Here is a 21,083-nt window from a genome sequence, read left to right as displayed (position 1 = left end):
TGAGATCTGAGCTGCATCTGCAACCTACACTACAGCTCACAGCAACGCCTGGTCCTTCACCCAGTGAGCAAGGCCAAGGATCAAACCTGCGTTCTCGTGGATACTAGTCAGGCTTGCTACCGCTGAGCCACAACCGGAACTCCAACAATTCATTTTCTTTACCAAAGTTTAAAACTGTGATAGAGAATAAGAATAGCTCCCTGCATAGTACAAGTCCCTGCTTTAAAAGCAAGCCCTTTGTAGAAATCAAACAAGTGGGGATTTGGATTCCATCCCCTCTGGGTCCTTATGAAGTTCACATCACTGAGGACTGAGTTTGGCAGGAATACCAGGGAATGAAAAGGAAAACTGAGAAGTTTCTGCACCATCAGTACTCATAATGAGAAGCGAGGGGAGCCAGTGCCTGCCCGATGTCTTGATGTCATCTGGACGATGCTTTCATTTTGAACTGAGAAATTGGAGCTCAGAGAGCTAACCTGACCTACTTAAGGCTTTCAGTGTGTTAGCAGCTAATCTTTGGTACAGAAACCAGGAGTCTGTTCTTTCTGCCCAATACCACACCCTAGTCCTAAAAACATGAAGTCTTTTTATCCAAAAAAAAAAAAAAAAAAAAAGGAAAAAAGAGCCAGAATGAAAATGAATATTTGAGTTTTATTATAACTCAAATATTTCGTAGAAAAAGGGATGTAGCATGAGGTCAGCTTGTATGGAAAATATTAAAATGCAGGTTTGTCTATGTTGCTCTATTGATTTCTGGGACAGGGTCTCCCCGACATCAGGCACAGCAGCTGCACTTGTCCGAGGCTCCTTTGCAGATGCAGGCCTGGGCACACTTGGCACAGCCCGCGGGGCAGCAGGAGCAGCAGCCTGGGGAAGAAAGGGCAGAGTGAGAGTCACAGCATGTGTCGCCAGGAACCACTCCTGAGGAAGGGGACGCCAGGAAGTTTGGTCACTATCCTGCTCCTGCCTGCTGAGCTCAGGGCTCCCTCCTCTGACTCAGCCCAGACTCCAGACCCCAGGCCCCAGGCCCCCAGACCCCCAGGGAAGGCCCCACACTCACTCTTCTTGCAGGAGGTGCATCTGCAGGCTTTGCACGTGCAGGAGCCTGCACAGCTGCAGGAGCCGCCTGCCAGCAAGGGAGAGACAGCAGTGAGCAGGAGCGGGACTCAGGGGCCACAGCAGATGTCAGCAATGCCTCCCTCCCCCTCCTGCTCTGTCAGGGCCCAGCCCTGGGAGCTCCTGCCCCACTCAGGCACATGCAGAAGCCCCAGCTTCTCTCTTCTGGTGTTGGATGGTAGGTCCCCTCCTGACTTCCTCCACAGGCAGGTCCCAGGCTCCAGACCTGACTGGGGCTGAGGGCCAGCACCTTATGAGCCAAACCCCAACGAAGCAATGTCCCCTCCTCCCACCAAGCCTTGGCAGCTCTGAGGCCTGGAAAGAGCATAGAGTCAAACCCAAATGTCCCTTGATTTGCTGGGTAACATCAAGAAGGGCGGCCTGTAGCCTCAGTACCCCCAAACTTAAAACAGAGCCAGATGGAGAGTTGACATACTTCCAGGACTTTGTCTAGGAGGAAAGCCCTGGTCCAAGGACAGGAGTCCACCTGTGCTCACTCCCGCAATGCTCCCTTTTCTAACTCCAGGGACCCCACGTCCTGTGCCTGGGATGGGGCATCCAGAGGCTTGAAGCCAGAGGACTCGTACTAGCGGAGCAGGAGCAGTTGGGGTCCAAGTAGAGGCGAGGTGAGGCCTGAGGTCCAAAGCAAGAAGCAACGCAGACCTACTGGTCCTGTGGGAGGCGGATTGGAGCCTAGCAGCCCGCGTGCTCGGTTTACACTCCGCCACCCCCCCGCCCGGGAGGCGACCCGGGCGCAGAAGTCCCGCCCCCTTATCGACACCGCCCCCTTCTCGGTCCTGCCCCGCGGATCCCCGCCCGCAGCGACGGCTCCCGGCCGTGAGCAACGCAGCGGGCTGAGCGCACGCTTTGGTGCCGGCTGAAACGGCGGGACTGTGTGCCTGGCCCACCCCGCCCCTTCCCCGTTTTCCCGAGGTCAGTAGCCACCCTGGTCCCCGGTTTTCCAGGAACCCAGCTGTGTCCTTGGCGTCTTCCCCACCCCCGCCCCCCGCCCCCGAGCCGCGCTCCTCGGGTTCGCTCTGCCCGAACCTGTTTACAGCCTCTGCCTCCCGCTCTTGGCCTGGCCTGACTGGAGCCAGAGATTTGTGTCAGCGACTGTGGCGGATGTGACCGTCAGAAACATTTCCCTCAGCTGACCTGGCCTGTCCAGGTCCTCACCGTGGATCTTTGGCAGCGTATTTCCTGTCGTGACTCTTGTAACAGCAATGCCAGCAACGCTGGCTTCAGCCTGTATTTGTTCCTAATGCCCAGTCTCCTTTCCTGTCCGGGTGATGACAGGCTGGTCCGGATGCTCCGTTGTTTAAACTTTCCCCTGATTGTCCTCAGCCTGTCGGGGCCACTGCTCCTGAGTGGAGGCTCCCTAATTATGGGATTCCCCCCCCCCCCCCCCCCCGCCCCAGGGAAGGGATCCTTGCAGCTGACAGGCAGACCTGGCATTAAATAACAAAGCAAGACAAGCGGATGTTTCCCTTTGGGTTTTCCTCACAATTACATACTGCTGTCTGTGTCAGATCTTGTTAGATCACTTGGCTCTTTGAATTCTAACTGGACACTACAGGGAAATACTAGTTGGGCCCTTTTCCCAGAGGCAAAACTACATAGGGTGCAAGGAGGCTGCTAAGCCAGGGTCACAGCACTGGGAAGTGGTGACCAGTTTTGTTTTTAGGCAGTGACACGTCCCAAGTGAAAGAGAATATCACTGATAAAGCTTCCTTTCGCCCCCGGGCTGTGTCTTCAGCACCTCTCTACTGCATTAGTTCGATCTTTGGAGTGACCACAAAGTGATAGAAATAGTATATATATGATTTTATAGCCACCTTCTATGTCTGGAAGTAATCAGACTCTTTTTCAGTATTGGTTAAGTGATGTCCTTTTATATAATATTTTTAAGAAAGAAGGAATCTTTGAAAATAAATTGTAAGGAAATCCTGGTGCAGGGGCCAGCAGAAATGGCAGGATCTTTCTATGCTTCTTGGGAGGACGCAGACTGTCTGGCTCATGGCTTTGTATCTGCAGCGTCAGTCCCTCTTTGGCAGAAGAGAGGATAAACCTCTCAGAGGAACTGGTCATGTGCTCACACTGGGCAAGACAGGACACAGACTTAACATACTACCCTTGCCTAATGTCTGGAAGCAGAAAAATGTGTCTTACGCTAAAAACAATAGTAAAGAGGAGTAAACAGGAGTTCCTGCCATGGCTGAGTGTGTTAAGAAACCAACTGCAGTGGCTCATGTGCTGGCAAAGGCATGGGTCCATCCCTGGCCTGGCCCAGTGGTTTAAAGGATCCAGCATTGCTGCACCTGCAACGTAGGTCTCAGCTGGGGCTCAGATTCAATCCCTGGTCCAGGAACTTCCATATGCTATGGGTGTAGTCATAAGATAGAATTTTTAAAATTAGTAAGTAGCTAATCATATAGATTACTGACTATGTGCCAGATATATTTCCCTGTTCTTTGCATGTATTAAATTATTTATTTATTTATTTATTTATTTATTTATTTGTCTTTTTGCTATTTCTTTGGGCCGCTCCCCAGGCTAGGGGTCTAATCGGAGCTGTAGCCATCGGCCTATGCCAGAGCCACAGCAACGAGGGATCCGAGCTGCGTCTGCAACCTACACCACAGCTCACGGCAATGCCGGATCGTTAACCCACTGAGCAAGGGCAGGGACCGAACCCGCAACCTCATGGTTCCTAGTCGGATTCGTTAACCACTGCGCCACAACGGGAACTCCAAATTCTTTAAACCTAAGAGGCAGATGGTATTATTTTACTTTTTACAGCAGTGGAGGAGACTGAGCCACAGAGAGGTGATACCACATGGTTATAAGTGACACTAGGGGGAGTGGCACTCCTGCAGGCTGACTGCAGCACCCAGCCCTCATCCAGCACTGGGCACCATAACATCACATGAAAGATGAGGATACTGAACACCTGGCACAGAGGCAGCAGCGGGAAGAGCACTGAGCAGGCAGGCAGATTCCTCTGTGACGCTCTATGACCTCTCTGGGCCTCAGACTCCCATCTGTCCAGCCAGGAGCACAACTGGACTATCTCGAAGAATGCTTCCAGGTCTGAATAAACAGAAGCATGAGTCAGCATCCTGTGACATCATCCTGAGCATCCTGTGGCCAGGAGGTAAGACAGCTCTGGGGTAGGTTCGGACCTCTGACAATGAGCTGTGTGACGTTAGGCAGGTTGCCGAACCTGCCAGTGCGGCCCCTGCATGTTCACTGTCTCACTGCTTGTGGCAGTGACATGAAGGGTAGGAAGGGCTTCTGTGTTTGTCCAAATGCTGTGGCACCCTGTGTCCCAAAGGGCTTATACAGGCCACCCACACTTCCGTTGACATGCTTAAAAATCAATGAGCCTTTCTCCAGGAGCTTGTTGGGAGCTCAACGAATTCTCTGTGCAGGGGTGTCAGTGTGCAGGGAGTGACCATAATGGCCACTGATCAGGAAGCCCTGTTAGGAGCCAGGCCCCCCTCTCACTTCATCCCTCACGTGGAAATGGACTCTCCTTTACAGAAAGGAGGACATGGAAAGTAGAGAGTGTCAGTGACTCACCCAGGTCACGAAGTGGCAAGGCGGCTGGGACCCCAGATGCCTGACACCCAAGCCCATGCAGTCAGCACAGGCTGCCCCCTTAAAGCCCCTCTTCACACAGGGCACCTGGAGGCAGTCTTGGTCCTGACCTCGGAGCCACGTGACCCCTCTTTCTCTTTGATGGCACATCCACTAGCAGTTCCCTCCACAGCCAGCCAGGGGGCAAACACTTGGAATCTGCTACAATTCTCTCAGCCCACCTATCTGCCTAATAAACACCAGCACACCCTCCAAACTGCAGAAAAACCATCTCCCTGCAGAGGAAAACATGAGTCCTTCATCTGAACCACTGTCTCGGATACACTTTCTCTTGCTGAGAAGTGGCTGTGAAATTCCCAGTAGCTTTGCATTTTTGGGGGGTGGAGGGGGCCCTGAAATGTAGCAGCTTGATATGGGATCCCATTTCCCAGACAGGGATTGAACTTGGCTGCAGCAGTGAACGTGCCTAATCATAACCACTAGGCCGCCAGCGAACTCCACTTTGCTGGTTTCAAGTAGCCTAAGATGGGATGTTGGAAGAGCTGATTTCGACTTGACTTGGAAGGAACTTCCAAAAAGTCACAGCCAAGTCACCACAGAGAACTCTCAGGGAAAGCAGGTGTCCTGTCAGTGGCATTGGGCAGGTCAAGTGTTATGTTCCCTATGTGAATCCAGGGGTTAGGGCTATTCAGGGTGTGTGTTGTCACAGCGGGATATTTGTGAAGTGTTTCTAGGGCTCCTACATGCCTTCAAGGAACAAATATGCAGCATATAAAAATCTCTAATTTAGGAGTTCCCGTCGTGGCTCAGTGGTTAATGAATCCGACTGGGAACCATGAGGTGGCAGGTTCGATCCCTGGCCTTGCTCAGTGGGTTAAGGATCCGGCATTGCCGTGAGCTGTGGTGTAGGTTGCAGACGCGGCTCGCATCCCACGTTGCTGTGGCTGTGGTGTAGGCCGGCAGGTGTAGCTCTGATTAGACCCCTAGCCTGGGATATGCCGTGGGTGCGGCCCTAGGAAAGACACACACACAAAAATCTCTAATTTAAAATTTGTTCTTCATATATTAATTTCATTTGTATGGAATCTAAAAATGAGCTTTGTATATGGTGCCCTTAACATAATTTCCTTAGCAATTCATTGTATTTACCAAACTTTAAAACTGATAGAAAATAAGAAGTCCCTGCACAGTGTTTTAGAAGCAAGCCCTTTGTAGAAGTCAGACAGGTGGGGACTTGGATTCCATCACCTCTGAGTACTTTTGATGCTCACATTACTGAGGACTGAGTTTGGCAGGGATCCCAGGGAATGAAAAGGAAAACAGAAGTTTCTGTGCCATCAATACACGTATTGAGAGGAGGGGGGGAACAATTGCCTGACCAATGTCCTTATGTCATCTGGACGATGCTTTCATTTTGAACTGAGAACTGAAGCTCAGAGAGGTAGCCTGACTTACTTAAGGCACTCAGTGTGTTAGGAGCTAATCTTTGGTGCAGAAACCAGATCTGTGTATTGTTAGCCCAGTTCTCACCCCAGTCCTCATAGACATGAAGTCTCTTTGTCCAAGAAAAATAAAGGAAAACAGAGCCAGAGTGAAATCGACAACATTTATTACAACTCACATATTTCATAGAAAAAGGGATGTAGCATGAGGTCAGCTTGTATGGAAAATATTAAAATGCAGGTTTGTCTATGTTGTTCTATTGATTTCTGGGACAGGGTCTCCCCGACATCAGGCACAGCAGCTGCACTTGTCCGAGGCTCCTTTGCAGATGCAGCCCTGGGCACACTTGGCACAGCCCGCGGGGCAGCAGGAGCAGCAGCCTGGGGAAGAAAGGGCAGAGTGAGAGTCATAGCACGTGTCGCCAGGAACCACTCCTGAGGAAGGGGACGCCAGGAAGTTTGGTCACTATCCTGCTCCTGCCTGCTGAGCTCAGGGCTCCCTCCTCTGACTCAGCCCAGACCCCAGACCCCCAGGGAAGGCCCCACACTCACTCTTCTTGCAGGAGGTGCATCTGCAGGCTTTGCATGTGCAGGAGCCTGCGCAGCTGCAGGAGCCACCTGCCAGCAAGGGAGAGACAGCAGTGAGCAGGAGCGGGACCCAGGGGCCACAGCAGATGTCAGCAATGCCTCCCTCCCCCTCCTGCTCTGTCAGGGCCCAGCCCTGGGAGCTCCTGCCCCACTCAGGCATATGCAGAAGCCCCAGCTTCTCTCTTCTGGTGTTGGATGGTAGGTCCCCTCCTGACTTCCTCCACAGGCAGGTCCCGGGCTCCAGACCTGACTGGGGCTGACTCCAGGCTGACTGGGGCTGGGGGCCAGCACCTTATGAGCCAAACCCCAATGAGGCAATGTCCCTTCCTCCCACCAAGCCTTGGCAGCTCTGAGGCCTGGAAAGAGCATAGAGTCAAACCCAAATGTCCCTTGATTTGCTGGGTAACATCAAGAAGGGCGGCCTGTAGCCTCAGTACCCCCAAACTTAAAACAGAGGCAAAAGGAGACTGGAAATGCCCCCCAGGACCGTGGCTAGGAAAAAAGGCCTGGAATAATGACAGGAGTCCACCTGTGCTCCCACTCACAATTCCCCTTTCTCTCACCCCAAGGACCCCACGTCCTGTGCCTGGGATGGGGCATCCGGAGGCTCGAAGCCAGCCAACTCTTACCTGTGGGGCAGGAGCAGTTGGGGTCCATGTGTGGAGGCAGGTGAGACCAAGCAGAGAGCAACGCGGATTCACTGGTCCAGTAGGAGGCGCCTTGCAGTGTAGGCGCCCGCGTGCTCAGGTTTATACCCCAGGAGGCGGCCCGGGCGCAGAGGCTGCCCCGCCCACTTGCCCTCGCCCGGCTCATCCCCGCCCGCAGCGCCGGGTCCTGGGCGGTGAGCAAACCTCAGGGCAGAGCGCACGGTTCCGGGAAGGCGGCCGGGCTCCGTGCGCACCGCGCCGGCCTCCCCCTCGGCGCCCGCAGCGGGGAGGGACTTCGTGCCGCGCGGCAAGCAGCGCCCCAGCCTCCCTGCCCGCCCCTCCCCAGCTCTCCGCGAGGTCGGCAAACGCCAGTGTTCCCCGATCTTCTGGGAACCCAGCCCCCGTGTCCTCGCCATCGTCCCCACCCCCAGCCCCCGCAACTCTGCCCTGAGGTTCGCCCTTTCCCGAAGCCCGTGCGCAACGGCAGCCTCGGCAGCCTCGCGCGCACGTCCCATGCTTGGCTGGAGCTTGGAGTTGTGCGCAGAGATGGGTGGTGGATGTGACCTCCGCCACCTACCCCTCCCCAACCTGCGCTGTCCTGGTCCCCAGCGTGGTCTTGAGGCAGCGGTTCTCTAAGGTTTCACCTGGAACAGCAAGGCTGTGAACACACGCCCCTGCCTGTGGTCCCTCCTTCCCCTCTGGGCGGCTGAGCAGGTGAATGGGCACATTTCCCCAGGGTCTGCTTTGCCTGCATTTGCCAGTGGTTTCCCTCAGCGTAGCTGGTCAGGTCCACTCCAGGATGGAGGTTCCCAAAGCATGGGATGTCCCCTCCCGGGGTGTGTGTGTGAAGGCATCAGGGTAGGTGACAGGTGGACCTGGCCTTAAATAACAAAGCCAGACACGTGGATGTTTCCCTTTGAGTCTTCCTGACAATCCCATACCTTGGAGTCTGTGCCAAGGCTTCTTTAATCACTGCCGCTCTTTCAATTCTAACAGGACACTACAGGGAAATCTTCTTTAGGAACCAGTTTCCTAAAGGCAGAATTACATAGAGCAGTAGGGGGCTACTGACCCAAGGTCACAGTGCCTGGAAGTGGTGCCCTGGATCTGAGTCCTGTCACTTCCCAAGGCAAAAAGTCAGTGACAGTTGCCTTTGGCCCAGAGCTGTGTCTTTAGCACCCCTCTACTGAGTTTGCTCAATCCTGGCAGTGACAAAGTGGTAGAAAAGGAATACATACAAATGTTTTCTGTGGCTACCATCTATGTCTAGAAGTGCACTGCTTTCCATATTCAGTAGTGGTTAAGAGTTTGCTTTTCATATAAGTGAACTTGTGTGTGTGTGTGTGATATAATATATTTATATATTTATAATATATTATATAGTATATATATGTGTGTATATATAATATATATATAAAATATTAAGTGAAATCTTGGTGCAGGAGACAGCAGAAATGGCAGGATCCTCCTGTATATGTTAGTAGGAGCCGTGCTGTCTTGCTCATGACTCGATATCCCTATTGCCAGCCACTTTTTGTGGGAAGAGGCAGATAAACCTCTCAGGACAACTGGTCACATGCTCAAATGCTTTTTGAGAACAGCAAAGGACACACAGCTAGCATACCAGCCCTGGCTTACTGATTGGAAGTAGAAAAATACATTCTATGCTTTGACCCATAATAATTATAATTAGATAATATTATAGATTACTGTGTGCCAGGCTTCATTCTAAGTTCTTTGAATGTATTCTATTCTTTAATCCTAAAAGCCAGACACAATTATTTTGCCCTTACAAACAGAGGAGACTGAGCCACAGGGAGGTGATATCACGTGGCTATGAGTGACACAGGTAGGAGTGGCACTCCTGCAGGCTGACTGCAGCACCCGGCCCTCACCCAGCACTGGGCACCACAACATCACATGAAAGATGAGAACACTGAACACCTGGCACAGAGGTAGCAGCGGGAAGAACACTGAGCAGGCAGGTAGATCCCGCTGTGTAGCTCTGTGACCTCTTTGGGCTTCAGGCTCCCATCTATCTGTCTAGCCAGGAACACAACTGGACTATCTCAGACGACCTGGACCCTTTCAGCTCTGAATAAGGGAAGACAGGTGTAACATCCAGTGACATAATCAGCCACCTGTGGCCAAGAAGTGAGATAGTGCTGGTGTAGGTTCTGACCTATGACTGTGGGCTGTGTGACCTTGGTCAGGTTACTTAACCTCTCTGGAAGATGGCACAATCATTCAGGCTGTTGCATGTTTCCTCATTCACTGGTTCCTGTGCAGCTCAAAGGATTTGCAGTGAAGGAAAAGCTTTTGTCTGTCCAAAATAGTGTTGCATCTTATCCTGGGGGCTCTGCAGGTCCACCACACAGCCCCTGGCACTTGATCAGCAAGGCTTCAATCCATCTCTAGCCACTGCCCAAAGTAATGCTTCCAACCAATGAGCCTTTATCCTGGAGCTTTGTGGGAATTCTGTCCCCACAAATATCTTGGATACTGTCAGAATAGTGGCCACTATTGAAGCCCTAGCTAGGAGCAGCCACATCCTCATCTAACCCTCCACATTGATGTATAAGCTGCTTCATACAAATGAGGAAATGAAGGCTAAGAAAGTAGCGTGGACCTGCCCACATCACATGGCCAGGAAATGACAAGATGACTATGAACCAGGATGCTTGACATTCCAACCCATGCACTCGACACCATCTGGCTTCTGCAAACCCCTCTTCACACGGGAACCCTGTGGGCAAGTGTGGACATGACCGCGGGGCCATGCAATTCCTCTTTCTCTTTGACTGAACACCAGATAGCAATTCCCTCTAAAAATAGCCAGGGAGGACTTCCCTTTGTGGCATAGTGGAAACGAATCTGACTAGTTACCATGAGGATGTGGATTCGATCCCAGGCCTCGCTCAGTGGGTTAAGGATCCTGTGTTGTTGTGAGCTGTGGTATAGGTCGCAGACCCGGCTCGGATCCTGCGTTGCTGTGGCTGTGGCTGTCGCTGTGGCATAGGCTGATGGCTGTAGTTCCTAGCCTGGGAACCTCCATATGCCTTAGGTGTGGCCCTAAAAAGCAAAATAAATAAATAGCCAGGGAGAGAAACTGTTTTAATATATTGTAAGCCCCTGCATGCCTCATTCCTGTCTACAAACACCCCCACACCGTCCAAAATGCAGAACAGCCATCACCCTGCTGTATTCTATCTGGAAGCAACCCTAACCCTATCTGGAAGCAACTTTCAGGTACACTGCCTCTCGCTGGGAAATGGCTAGCCTATTCCCTCTAAATCCCTAGTCCCTCTCTTGGTTTTATGCAAACCAAAACAGCCAGAATGAAATCGACAACTTTTATTACAACTCACATATTTCACAGAAAAAGGGATGTAGCATGAAGTCAGCGCGTGTGAAAAATAGCAAAATACAAGTTTGTCCAAGTTGCTCTATTTACATCTGGGGCAGGGTCTCCCCAGACTTCAGGCACAGCAGCTGCACTTGTCCGAGGCCCCTTTGCAGATGCAGCCCTGGGCACACCTGGCACAGCCCGCGGGGCAGCAGGAGCAGCAGTCTGGGGAAGAAAGGGCAGAGTGAGAGTCAGAGGACACTTTATGGGAAACCGCCCTTCCCATCTGCAGGCCTGGCACAAGCTGTCCCCAGGCCCAGGGCACCCTGACTTGAGGATGAGGTGCTGTGTCCTGAGAAAAGTGCCCTCAGACTCCAGGTAAAGGCTGCCTGCTCCATCTGAGCCCAGGACAGGGCAGAGCCCTGGAGAGACAGTGACGGGGCCTCCGGGGACAGGAAAAAGCCAGCCCCCAGAGCCATCGATGAAGTGAGGAAAGTCTTCAAGACCAAGGTGGAGGCAAACCCCAGACAGAACAGCTCCCAGTACAGGCAGGGAAGCTCTGGGCCACCTTCACAGGAAAGGGCTGCGCCAGGTCAGAGAAGCCACACATGGTCACTAGTTCATGGCCGTAAAGCACTTCTGCCCCAGAGAATATTAGGAAAGCAGCATCACCAGGCAGAGAAATAGTTCTAGTGTCAGGTGGGTTTGCTTTGTGGTAACCTGTATGGGCCTCAGTCTCCCTGTTCTAGAATGAGAGGTTGGGTGCCAATCATGTCCAAGGTGCTTCTAGTCAGGATCCTGACTCACTTCCTAATGAAGGGGATGCCAGGAAGTTTGGTCACTGTCTTGCTCCTGCCTGCTCAGCTCAGGGCTCCCTCCTCTGACTCAGCCCAGACCCCAGACCCCCAGGGAAGGCCCCACACTCACTCTTCTTGCAGGAGGTGCATCTGCAGGCTTTGCACGTGCAGGAGCCTGCGCAGCTGCAGGAGCCGCCTGCCAGCAAGGGAGAGACAGCAGTGAGCAGGAGCGGGACCCAGGGGCCACAGCAGATGTCAGCAATGCCTCCCTCCCCCTTCTGCTCTGTTGGGGCCCAGCCCTGGGAACTCCTGCCCCACTCAGGCATATGCAGAAGCCCCAGCTTCTCTCTTCTGGAGCAGAAAGGTAGGTCCCCTCCGATTTCCTCCACAGGCAAGTCCCAGGCTCCAGACCCAGGCCAGGCTGACTGGAGCTGGGGGCCAGCACCTTAAGGGCTGAACTCCAACGAGGCAATGTCCCCTTCTCCCACCAAGTCCTGTAGCTCCAAGATCTCTTCAGAGCACTGCGTCTCAGTCTAGATGTGACCTGCTGGGTGATCTGCAAAAGGTTAGCCTGGAGCCTCAGTGCCCCCAAATTTGAAATAGAGCTAAATGGAGACTGGACATACTTCCAGGACGTTGTCTAGGAAGAAAGCCCTGGACCAAGGACAGGAGTCTATTTGAGCTCACACAGTCCTCCCTTCTCTCACCCCAGGGACCCCACGTCATCCTGTGCCAGAGATGGGGCATCCTAAGGCTCAAAGCCAAGGTCCTTTACCAGGGGAGCAGGAGCAGGTGGGGTCCATGCGGAGATGAGGTGAGCTGGGAAGTCCAAAGCAAGCAGTTAAGCAGACTGACTTCCTTGGTGGGAGGCATGTTGGAGCCCAGGGGTCCGCGTGCTGGGTTTATGCCCAGAGGAGGCAGCCGGGGGCGCACAGAGGCCTCGCTCCCGCCTTGCACGGGCCAGGTGAATCTCGTCCACTTGCAGTGAGCAAAGCCCCAGGCTGAGCGTCAGATTCTCCTAATGCACCTGGGACCTGGTGCACATGGAGGGCTATGTTTGGTGCCTTTTCGCCTGGAGGGACTGTTTGCTAGGAGGTACGCAGCGTCCCACCTCCCTGCCCCACCCTTCCCTTTTCTCCCAGAGGTCAGTAGCCAAAGGGGTTCCCAGGTTTTCTGGGAATTAAGCCCCCTCATTCTCGCTGCCTTCCCCACCACCCCTGACACCACCCTCCACCCCCGCCAACCCTTGTGCCCCACCCCCTACCCCCCACTGTTGTCCTCAGGTTTGCCCTTTCCTGGAACCCGTGTGCAACCCCAAGCTTGTGCTCCCGTCCTCCCAGGTATGGCTGGAGCCTGAGAGTTGTGTGCAGAGATGAGTGGCAGATGTGACCTCCACCACCAATCCCCCCACCCCCTGTCCTCGTCTCCAGGATGGTCCTTAGGCAGCGTTTCTCTGACGTTTCTCCCTAACAGCACCGCTGTGAACACAAGCCTCTGCCTTCCATCCTTCTGTTCTCCAGGGCTGAGTGGGTGGATGGCATTAAATATCAAAGCAAGACAAGTGGATATTTGCCTTTCCATATTCAACAGTGGGAAGAGCACTGGGCTGGCAGTCAGATCCTTGGCATAGCTCTGTGACTTTGCTGGTCTTCACACTCCTACCTGTTGGTCCAGCCAGGAGCACATCTGGACTGTTTCCGAGGACCTTTCCAGTTCTGAATAATGAGAGGCAGGATTCAACCTTCAGTGACATCCTAATCGGTCATCTTTGGCAAGGAGGCAGCTGTAGTCTAGGTTCAGACCTCTGAATCTGATCTGTGTGCACCATGCACCGGGGCAGGTGGCTTAAAAATCTGTGTGATTGGCACAATCACTCCAGCCCCTGCAAGCTCGGTCTGTTACTAGTTCAGTGTAGATCAAATGACATGAACGGTGGGCGGTACTTCGTCTGCGCAAACGCTGTGGCGGCATCTGATCCTAGAGGGGCAGTTGCAGGTCATCCACACTCTCCCCGCATCAGATCAGTGACTTTCCAATCAAACTCTAACCTTCCACTCACAGTAATGATTGCGAGACAAGGATTAGCCTTTCCCCAAGAGCTTGTTGGGGTTCAACACGATTCATTCCCTGAAAAGTCACTGTGAACACTATTTATTAAGTTCTAGTGAGGCCCAGGCAGCTCTCACTTAATACTACATAAAGATATAATCTCCTTTTTGTAGGAAACGGAGACTCAGAGTTGAGCGACTCATTCACAATTTGCAGCAGGCAGTGCCATACTGATCTGTGAACCAGGACTGCTTGATACCAACATGCGCTCACAGGCTGGCTCCCGAAATCCCCTCTTCACATAGGGCACCTGTGGGTAAGTGTGGTCCTGTCTCTTGGGCCATGTGACTTGTCTTTCTCTTTGACTTTACATTCCATAGCAAATCCCTCCCAAAATTCTCAGGGGGTCTGGCCATTGCCATTATTACAAGTCACTCAGTGCCTCACTCTCGCTTAATAAACACCACACAGTTTCATAACTGCCAGGTATCGAACCTGCAACCTCATGGTTCCTAGTCAGATTCGTTAACCACTGCCCTCACCCTGCTCAGGCAGACACGGAGTCTTTCAGCTGGAACCAGTCCCCAGGTCCTCTCCCTCATGTTGGGAAATGGTTTGGTGTTACCTCTGAGTTCCTGATCACTTTCCTGGTTTCAAGTAGATTTTGAAGACACCAGTTCAGCCTGACCTGAAGGAACTTCCAAAGATTCAGAGCCAACTCACCACAGGGAGATCTCAGGGGTGGTGGGTGTCCCATTATGGGCACTGGGCAAGCCAAGACTGATATGCCCTGTGGGCATGGGGGGAGGGGCAGTGCTACTCCAGGTGTGTGTGTTTCCATTATGGGCCATTTGCAAAGTCGTTTCAGTGTTCAGTGCACACCTTTGATGAATGTGTGGTTTCTTTTTCTTTTTCTTTTTTTTTTTTTTTTTGTCTTTTTGCCTTTTCTAGGGCTGCTCCCGTGGCACATGGAGGTTCCCAGGCTAGGGGTCTAATCAGAGCTGTAGCCACCGGCCTACACCACAGCCACAGCACAGCAATGCGGGATTCGAGCTGCGTCTGTGACCTACACCACAGCTCACGGCAACACCAGATCCTTAACCCACTGAGCAAGGCCAGGGATCGAACCCGCAACCTCATGGTTCCTAGTCGGATTTGTTAACCACTGAACCACGATGGGAACTCCCTGTGTGGTTTCTTTTTAATGGAATTATAGTTGATTTACAATACTGTGTTAGTTTCAGGTGAACAAATGTGTAGTTTTTAAATTTAATTTTTCCCAGGTTACTGCATTTCTTGTGTACTCATTTAAATTTGTTGAATCAAAAGTTGGGTTTTAGAGAGTTCCTGTTGTGGCTTAGTGTAACGAACCTGACTAGTATACATGAGGACTCATGTTTGATCTCTGGCCCCACTCAATGGGTTAAGGATCCAGTGTTGTTGTGAGCGGCTATGTAGTTTGCAGATGAGGCTCGGATCTGGCATTGCTGTGGCTGTGGCATAGGCTGGCAGCTATAGTTCTGATTTGGCCCCTAGCCTGGGAACTTCCATATGCTGCAGGTGTGGCCCTAGAAAAAAAGAAAGAAAGAAGGAAAAAAATTGGGTTTTGTATATTGTGTTCTTTTGAATTTTTCTTAATAACTCAATTTTATTTTACCAAAGTTTAGGTTTGTGAGGATAGAAAATAAAAACCCCAGCTAGGAGTTCCTGTCGTGGCTCAGAGGAAAAGAATCTGACTCATATTCATGAGGACAGAGGTTCGATCCCTAGCTTTGCTCAGTGGGTTAAGGATCTGGCGTTGCCATGAGCTGTGGTGTAGGTAGAAGATGTGGCTCAGATCTGGCATTGCTGTGGTTGTGTTGTGTAGGCCAGTGGCTACAGCTCCAATTTGAATCCTAGCCTGGGAACCTCCATATGCCATGGGTGTGGCCCTAAAAAGACAAAAAAAAAAAAAAAAAAAAAAAAAATCTAGAAAATTCACACCAGGCTCTCCGTGCAGGGAGTTTGAGACTCTCAGGTAGGGATCAGGTAACTAGGGTTTTGATTCCAACTTCTTTAGGGTCCACCAAGCCTAAAATCTATGAGAAACTGAAGTTATCCAGGGTTTTCAGAGAGTGGAAAATGAAGCACTGAGAAGTCACCAACCCTTGCTGTGCCACCAACCTTTGACATGAGAACAGAGGGGACCTTGTATCTGCCCAACACCTTCATATCATCTGGCCTGATGCTCTTCTATTTTACAGAAGATGAACTCAGTGAAGGAGTGTGTTTTTTTTCAAGGCACTCAGCTTATTAGGGACTAACATTTTGTCCCAGGATCCGAGTCTCTGCACTTCTCATCCAGTCTCCTCCACCAGCCCTGGATGGCACAAATATCCTTATTCCCAGTGCACAGAAAAGAAAGCCGAGTCAGAGTAGTGTCAGCAACTTTTATTATCATTCACATATTTCATAGGAAGGGAATGTAGCAATCGAGTCAGGGTCGTGTAAAAATGCAGGTTGGCCCACATTCCTCCATTTTCATCTTGGGGCAGGTGCTCCCCGACATCAGGCACAGCAGCTACACTTATCTGATGCCCCTTTGCAGACGCAGCCCTTGGCACACTTGGCACAACCCACAGGGCAGCAGGAGCAGCAGCCTGAGGAGAGATGGGGAAAAATAGATGCCGGAAATGATTTTTTTCCCAGGCACCTCCTTGCCCAACAGCAGCCAGGCCACAGCCCTCAAATCCAAGGGACCCTTGGTGGAGAAGAACATGCTCTGTTCCAAGACAATTGGGAGGACCTTTGGGGTTTGGGTTCCACTAGGAAATGGCTTCCGTGCCCCACCTAAGTCCAGGACAAGGTGGAAAGTCAGAAGCAGCTGTGACAGGTGCCGAGGGGCAAAGGAAGACTAGCCCCCTAGGGCTGTACACTCCCTCACCCTGGTGGCATCCCCCAGACACCCAGCGATGGCCCCGCACTCACTCTTCTTGCAGGAGGTGCATCTGCAGGCTTTGCACGTGCAGGAGCCTGCGCAGCTGCAGGAGCCACCTGCCAGCAAGGGAGAGACAGCAGTGAGCAGGAGACAGCGGTAGGACCCAGGGGCCACAGCAGATGGTCAGCAGTCCCTCCCTGCATCCTCCTCCTGGGTGCAGAGCCCAGCGCTGGGAACTCCTGCCCCACAAAGAAGAGTCAAGTCCCCCCACCCCCTACCTTCTGTGTAAAGGGCTGTGCACTGCCTCCTATTTACCCCAGAGCGATGGCCCCAGGCTCCAGAGCCGGTGCAGGACGCCTGGGTCTGGCGGCCAGGACCTTCTGTTTGAGCCCAGAGAACGCAGTGTCCCCTGCTCCCACCCAGCATAGGCAACTCAGAGGCCTGCAGAGAGCACGGTGGCAGACCCAGAAGCCCGTCATCTCCCGGACAATGCGGGCAGGAGAGCCGTGAGCCTCAGGGTTTCTGTTTGTGAAACTGTCGAGGGAGAAAGCTCATTTGGAGCTCACTAAAGAAATCCACCTCAGCTCAAGTTCAAAATACACCCTCCTCCAAACCCAGGGACACTTCTTGGTTTAGGGGAAGGGGCATCCGCAGTGCCAGGGCCCGGGGTCCCTTACCAGTGGAGCAGGAGCAGTTGGGGTCCATTTGGAGGCGAGGTGTGGCCGGAGGTCCAAAGCAAGTGGCGAAGAAGCACTTGTCCTTTGGGAGGCTTGTGGCCGAGGAGCCCGCGATTCAGTTTATACCCGGAGGAGGCGGCCCGGGCGCAGAGGCCCCGCCCCTCGCACCTGCCCGGCGGAACCGCGCCGCCCGCAGCGCCCGGGGCCGGGCTGTGCGCCCGCCCGGGTGCAGGCAGGGTTCCGTGAGCAAGGCTTGGGTAGGTGTGCAGCGCCCGGGCCGCCCCTTTGGCCCTAGAACTCGTGGATGGCCGGTGTGCCGGGCGGCTGTAGGTGTCCCAGACTTCCTGCCCGCCCCTCCCCAATTTTCCCGAGGTAGGCTGCGACCTTTCTGGGGGTATCTTGTCTATTTCTGCCACCCCAGCCCTCCACCCCCACCCCGTGCCATTGTCCTCAGCTTCATCCTTTCCCAGAGCCCGTGTGCAACCCCAGCCCACACTAACGTCCCTGGTTTGAAGGGAGCTGTGCAAAGACCTGAGGGAGTTGTGTGCAAAGACCCATGGTGGATGTGACCCTTGCCCCCCAGTACCTGTCCCCGCCTTGCGCCTAGAAGGCCTTTGGCCCTGTTTTTTGTTTTTTTTTTGTTTTGTCTCAGTTTCAAGGCAGACACTGGCCTCTGCTCCCATTCTTTCTCCACTCTTTAAGTTTGACCGGCTGTATGCGCACGTTTGTCTGGGTCCTTTGTATAAAACTCTCCAGAGACTTTCCACACCCTCTGCCAGCCCACCTCACTCCAGGAAAGCTGTGCAAAAAATGCTCCCAGGGGAGGAATCATTTTAGGTGACATGCAGATCTAAGGTTACATAATATATCAAGAAAAGTAATCATTTCCTTTCACTATTACTGACCACTACACAGCATTTTGTATGAGGGTTAATCATTTTTTGATCTTTCAACCCTCACAACGACTCTGAAAGAGGAATACTTTTTCTTCTTTTCTTTTTAGGGCCTCACCCAAGGTATATGGAAGTTCCCAGGCAAGGGTCAAATTGGAGCTGCAGCTGCTGGCCTACACCACAGACACAGCAACCTGGGATCCGAGCCACATATGTGACCCACACCATAGCTCACAGCAATGCCAGATCCTTAACCCACTGTGCAGGGCCAGGGATCGAACTCTCAACCTCATGGATCCTGCTGAGTCACAATGGGAACTCCAGGAATGCTATTACTTATGAGCCCACTTGGGGTCACAGAACTAGGAAGTGGTGTCATTGGATCTGAATCCAGTCTGCTTCCCAAGGGAAGGAGAAAGTCCAGGATAAGCTTTTCCTTTGACCCAAAGTTTTCCTTTGAAGTATCTTCAACATTAATGTACTGCTTGAAATCTTTTAAACAGAGGTAAGCCTCAAGCTTATCAACGCTTCAGACCTGTGTCATGATTTAGTTCTCAGGGACCTAGATTGTCTTTTCAGTCTGCAAGACATCACACTGGTACTACCTTGATGATGTTATGCTTATTGGAGCGAGTTGCAGGAAGTAACAACTACTCTAGCCTCATGGGATAAGACTCAAGGAGTTCCTGTCGTGGCTCAGTGGTTAACGAATCCAACTAGAAGCCATGAGGTTGTGGGTTCGATCCCTGGCCTGCAGCATGCTGAGCAGCCCGAGCCGCAGGCATTTGATCCTTAACCCACTGAGCCACCAGGGAATTCCGATTTTTAATTAAAAAAAAAAAAAGCCAGTTTCTTAAAATAAATCTCTCTCTGGTTGTATTTCTCTGGAGAATACTAATACAAATATATTTTTAAAACATATAAATCATTTAAAGGAAACATGTTCAGTAAAATACTGGTGCAAATGGTAGCAGAAATGGCAAGTATCTTTCTGTTTTTTCCATAAGGGCACAGACTGTGGTGTGCACGGTTATAAATCTCCAGTGCTGATCACGGTTTTGTGAGAAATGTGAAAGACTTTTTGGACCACAGGTCACGTGCTCAAGTGGTGGATGAGGACAACACAGGACACACAGCTAGGCACACCAGCACTGCTTCTTTGCCTCAAGGTAAATAAATACCCCCATATGTTATGTATAATAATAATAACAATAATAATAACCAATAGCTAACATTAAAGACCACTCACCAGGCCATGCTGAGTTCTTTACATGTATTAACTCTTTAATCCCATGAGCCATATACATTCATTTTGCCCTTTAACAAGTGGAAGAGACTGAGCCACAGAGAGGTTATGTCATGTGGCTGTAAGTGACACAGGTGGGACTGGCATTCATGCAGGCAGACAGCAGCAATGTGCCTGCCCCCGCCCCCCGGGGCACCATGCCATCACATGAAAGGTGAGGACATTGAACACCTGGCACAGAGGGAACAGTGGAAGAGCACTGAGCAAGCAGTCAGCATAGCTCTGTGACCTCTCTGGGATTCAGTTTCCCATGTGTCACGCCAGGAGCACAATTGATCCATCTCAAAAGGTCCTTCTAACTCTGAATACTGAGAGGCAGGACTTAGTATCCAGTGCCATCATGATTTGCCAGCCGTGGCCAGGGGGTACGTTCAGCTGTAGTGGAGGATCAGACCTCTGGCCTCCAAGCTGTGTGACTTTAACCTCTCTGGAACTGGCACAGTCACTCTAGCCCCTGCATGTCACTCTCTCACTGGCTCCTGTGCAGCTCAAATGACACAAAGCATGGGAAAGTCTTCTGAGTCTCTCCTAATGCTGTGGCAGTGTCTTGTCCCAGGGAGCTCATTGCAAGTCACTCAAACTTCCTTGGTACCGGATCAGCAAATTTCCAGTCCCTATCCTTAACCTCCCACCCAAAGTAATGCTTCCAAACCAGTGAGCATTTCTCCAGGAGCTCGCTGGGAGCTGAAAGGATTCCCTCTCCCGACAGCCAGTGGGGACATAATGATTGTCATGGCCATTGCTTATTAAGCCAGGAGCCAGGACACTGTCCTTTAATCCCCACATAGAGATATACTCTCCTTTTCACAAATGGACGCAGGTTCAATCCCTGGCCTTGCTCAGTGGGCTGAGCTGTGGTCTAGGTCGCAGACGAGGCTGGGATCCTTCATTGCTGTGGCTCTGGCACAGGCCAGCAGCTGCAGCTCTGATCTGACCCCTAGCCGGGACCTTCTGTAGGCCGTGGGTGTGGCCCTAAAAAGAAAAACAAAAAAACACAAACAAGTGGAGAAGGGGAGACTCCGAGATGTCGACGCACTCTCACAGGTCATACCACTTGTGGCAAAGTAGGCGGTGAATTGAGCGGCCCACACAGTCAGCGCGGGCTGGTTTCTGAAATCCCCTCTTCACACAGGGCACCTGTGGGCAAGCGTGGGCCTGACTCCTGGGCCACGTGACGTGTCTTTCCCTTTTATTTTACATCAAATAGCAATTCCCTGTACCAATAGCCTGGAGGACTAATTGCTGGCATTAATTACGAGACTGTGGGCGCCTCCTGCTTAATAAACATCCCCACACTGTTTCCAGGCAGATGTGAAATACTCATCTGGAACCAATTCTCAGGCACACCCCCTCTCCATGGGAAATGACTGGGTAATTCCCTCCAAATCCCTTGTCACTTTGCCGCTTTCACGCTTTCACGTTGCCAAGGGCAGGACTTTGGAGGGAAAGATTTCAGCCTGAGCAAGGGAAGGACTTGCAAAGATTCAGAGCCAAGTCACAACAGAGACCTGTTAGGGGTGGCGGTTGTCAGGTCACTGGAACTGGCCAAGTGTACATTTCCTGTGTGGATGCCGGGGAGGTGGCAGCAGTGCCATACAGGATGTGGGGGGCTCGTTTATGAATTGTTTCCAGTGCTCAACCTTCACTGAATGTTTATAAAATTTCTAATTTTCTTGGAGTTTCCTCATGGCACAGTGGGTTAAGG

At 52.0% G+C, this 21,083-nt stretch overlaps 3 protein-coding genes and 1 long non-coding RNA gene across 15 annotated transcripts; 1 reads left to right on the top strand and 3 right to left on the bottom strand.

Moving 5' to 3' along the window:
• Nucleotides 1–631: 631 nt before the first annotated feature.
• Nucleotides 632–7,470, bottom strand: MT1E (metallothionein-1E-like). Of its 3 annotated transcripts, none has more exons than XM_084958510.1 (3): nt 7,376–7,470; nt 6,711–6,776; nt 632–867 (listed from the first exon to the last, which is right to left on the bottom strand). In XM_084958510.1, the coding sequence occupies exons 1-3, from the start codon at nt 7,401–7,403 to the stop codon at nt 776–778; spliced, it is 186 nt and encodes a 61-aa protein (XP_084814636.1). In that variant the 5' UTR covers nt 7,404–7,470; the 3' UTR covers nt 632–775.
• On the top strand, nt 1,901–19,242 carry LOC110260926 (uncharacterized). 9 transcript variants are annotated; one of them, XR_014805663.1, is made up of 5 exons: nt 1,919–2,049; nt 4,166–4,270; nt 12,249–12,350; nt 13,759–13,901; nt 19,165–19,242. It is a non-coding gene; the product is annotated as an uncharacterized LOC110260926 (long non-coding RNA). The 9 variants fall into 9 exon arrangements; XR_014805657.1 differs by having other exon boundaries at nt 19,080–19,241; XR_014805660.1 differs by having other exon boundaries at nt 1,931–2,049; nt 3,916–4,270.
• LOC100739663 (metallothionein-1C) lies at nt 10,733–12,350 on the bottom strand. 2 transcript variants are annotated; one of them, NM_001444772.1, is given in 3 exon segments: nt 10,775–10,964; nt 11,667–11,732; nt 12,312–12,350. In NM_001444772.1, coding segments are annotated over 3 exon segments (186 nt in total). In that variant the 5' UTR covers nt 12,340–12,350; the 3' UTR covers nt 10,775–10,872.
• On the bottom strand, nt 16,001–17,261 carry MT1D (metallothionein-1E). The gene is given in 3 exon segments (NM_001444770.1): nt 16,001–16,224; nt 16,553–16,618; nt 17,180–17,261. Coding segments are annotated over 3 exon segments (186 nt in total). The 5' UTR covers nt 17,208–17,261; the 3' UTR covers nt 16,001–16,132.
• Nucleotides 19,243–21,083: the final 1,841 nt, after the last annotated feature.

Source organism: Sus scrofa, chromosome 6 (assembly GCF_054392235.1).
Source record: "Sus scrofa isolate SSC_HxYL_T2T_F1_AM1 chromosome 6, Sscrofa_HxYL_maternal_Yorkshire_Landrace_v2.0, whole genome shotgun sequence".
In the NCBI taxonomy this organism is placed as follows: domain Eukaryota; kingdom Metazoa; phylum Chordata; class Mammalia; order Artiodactyla; family Suidae; genus Sus; species Sus scrofa.
This window is presented reverse-complemented; position numbering and strand designations above follow the sequence as displayed.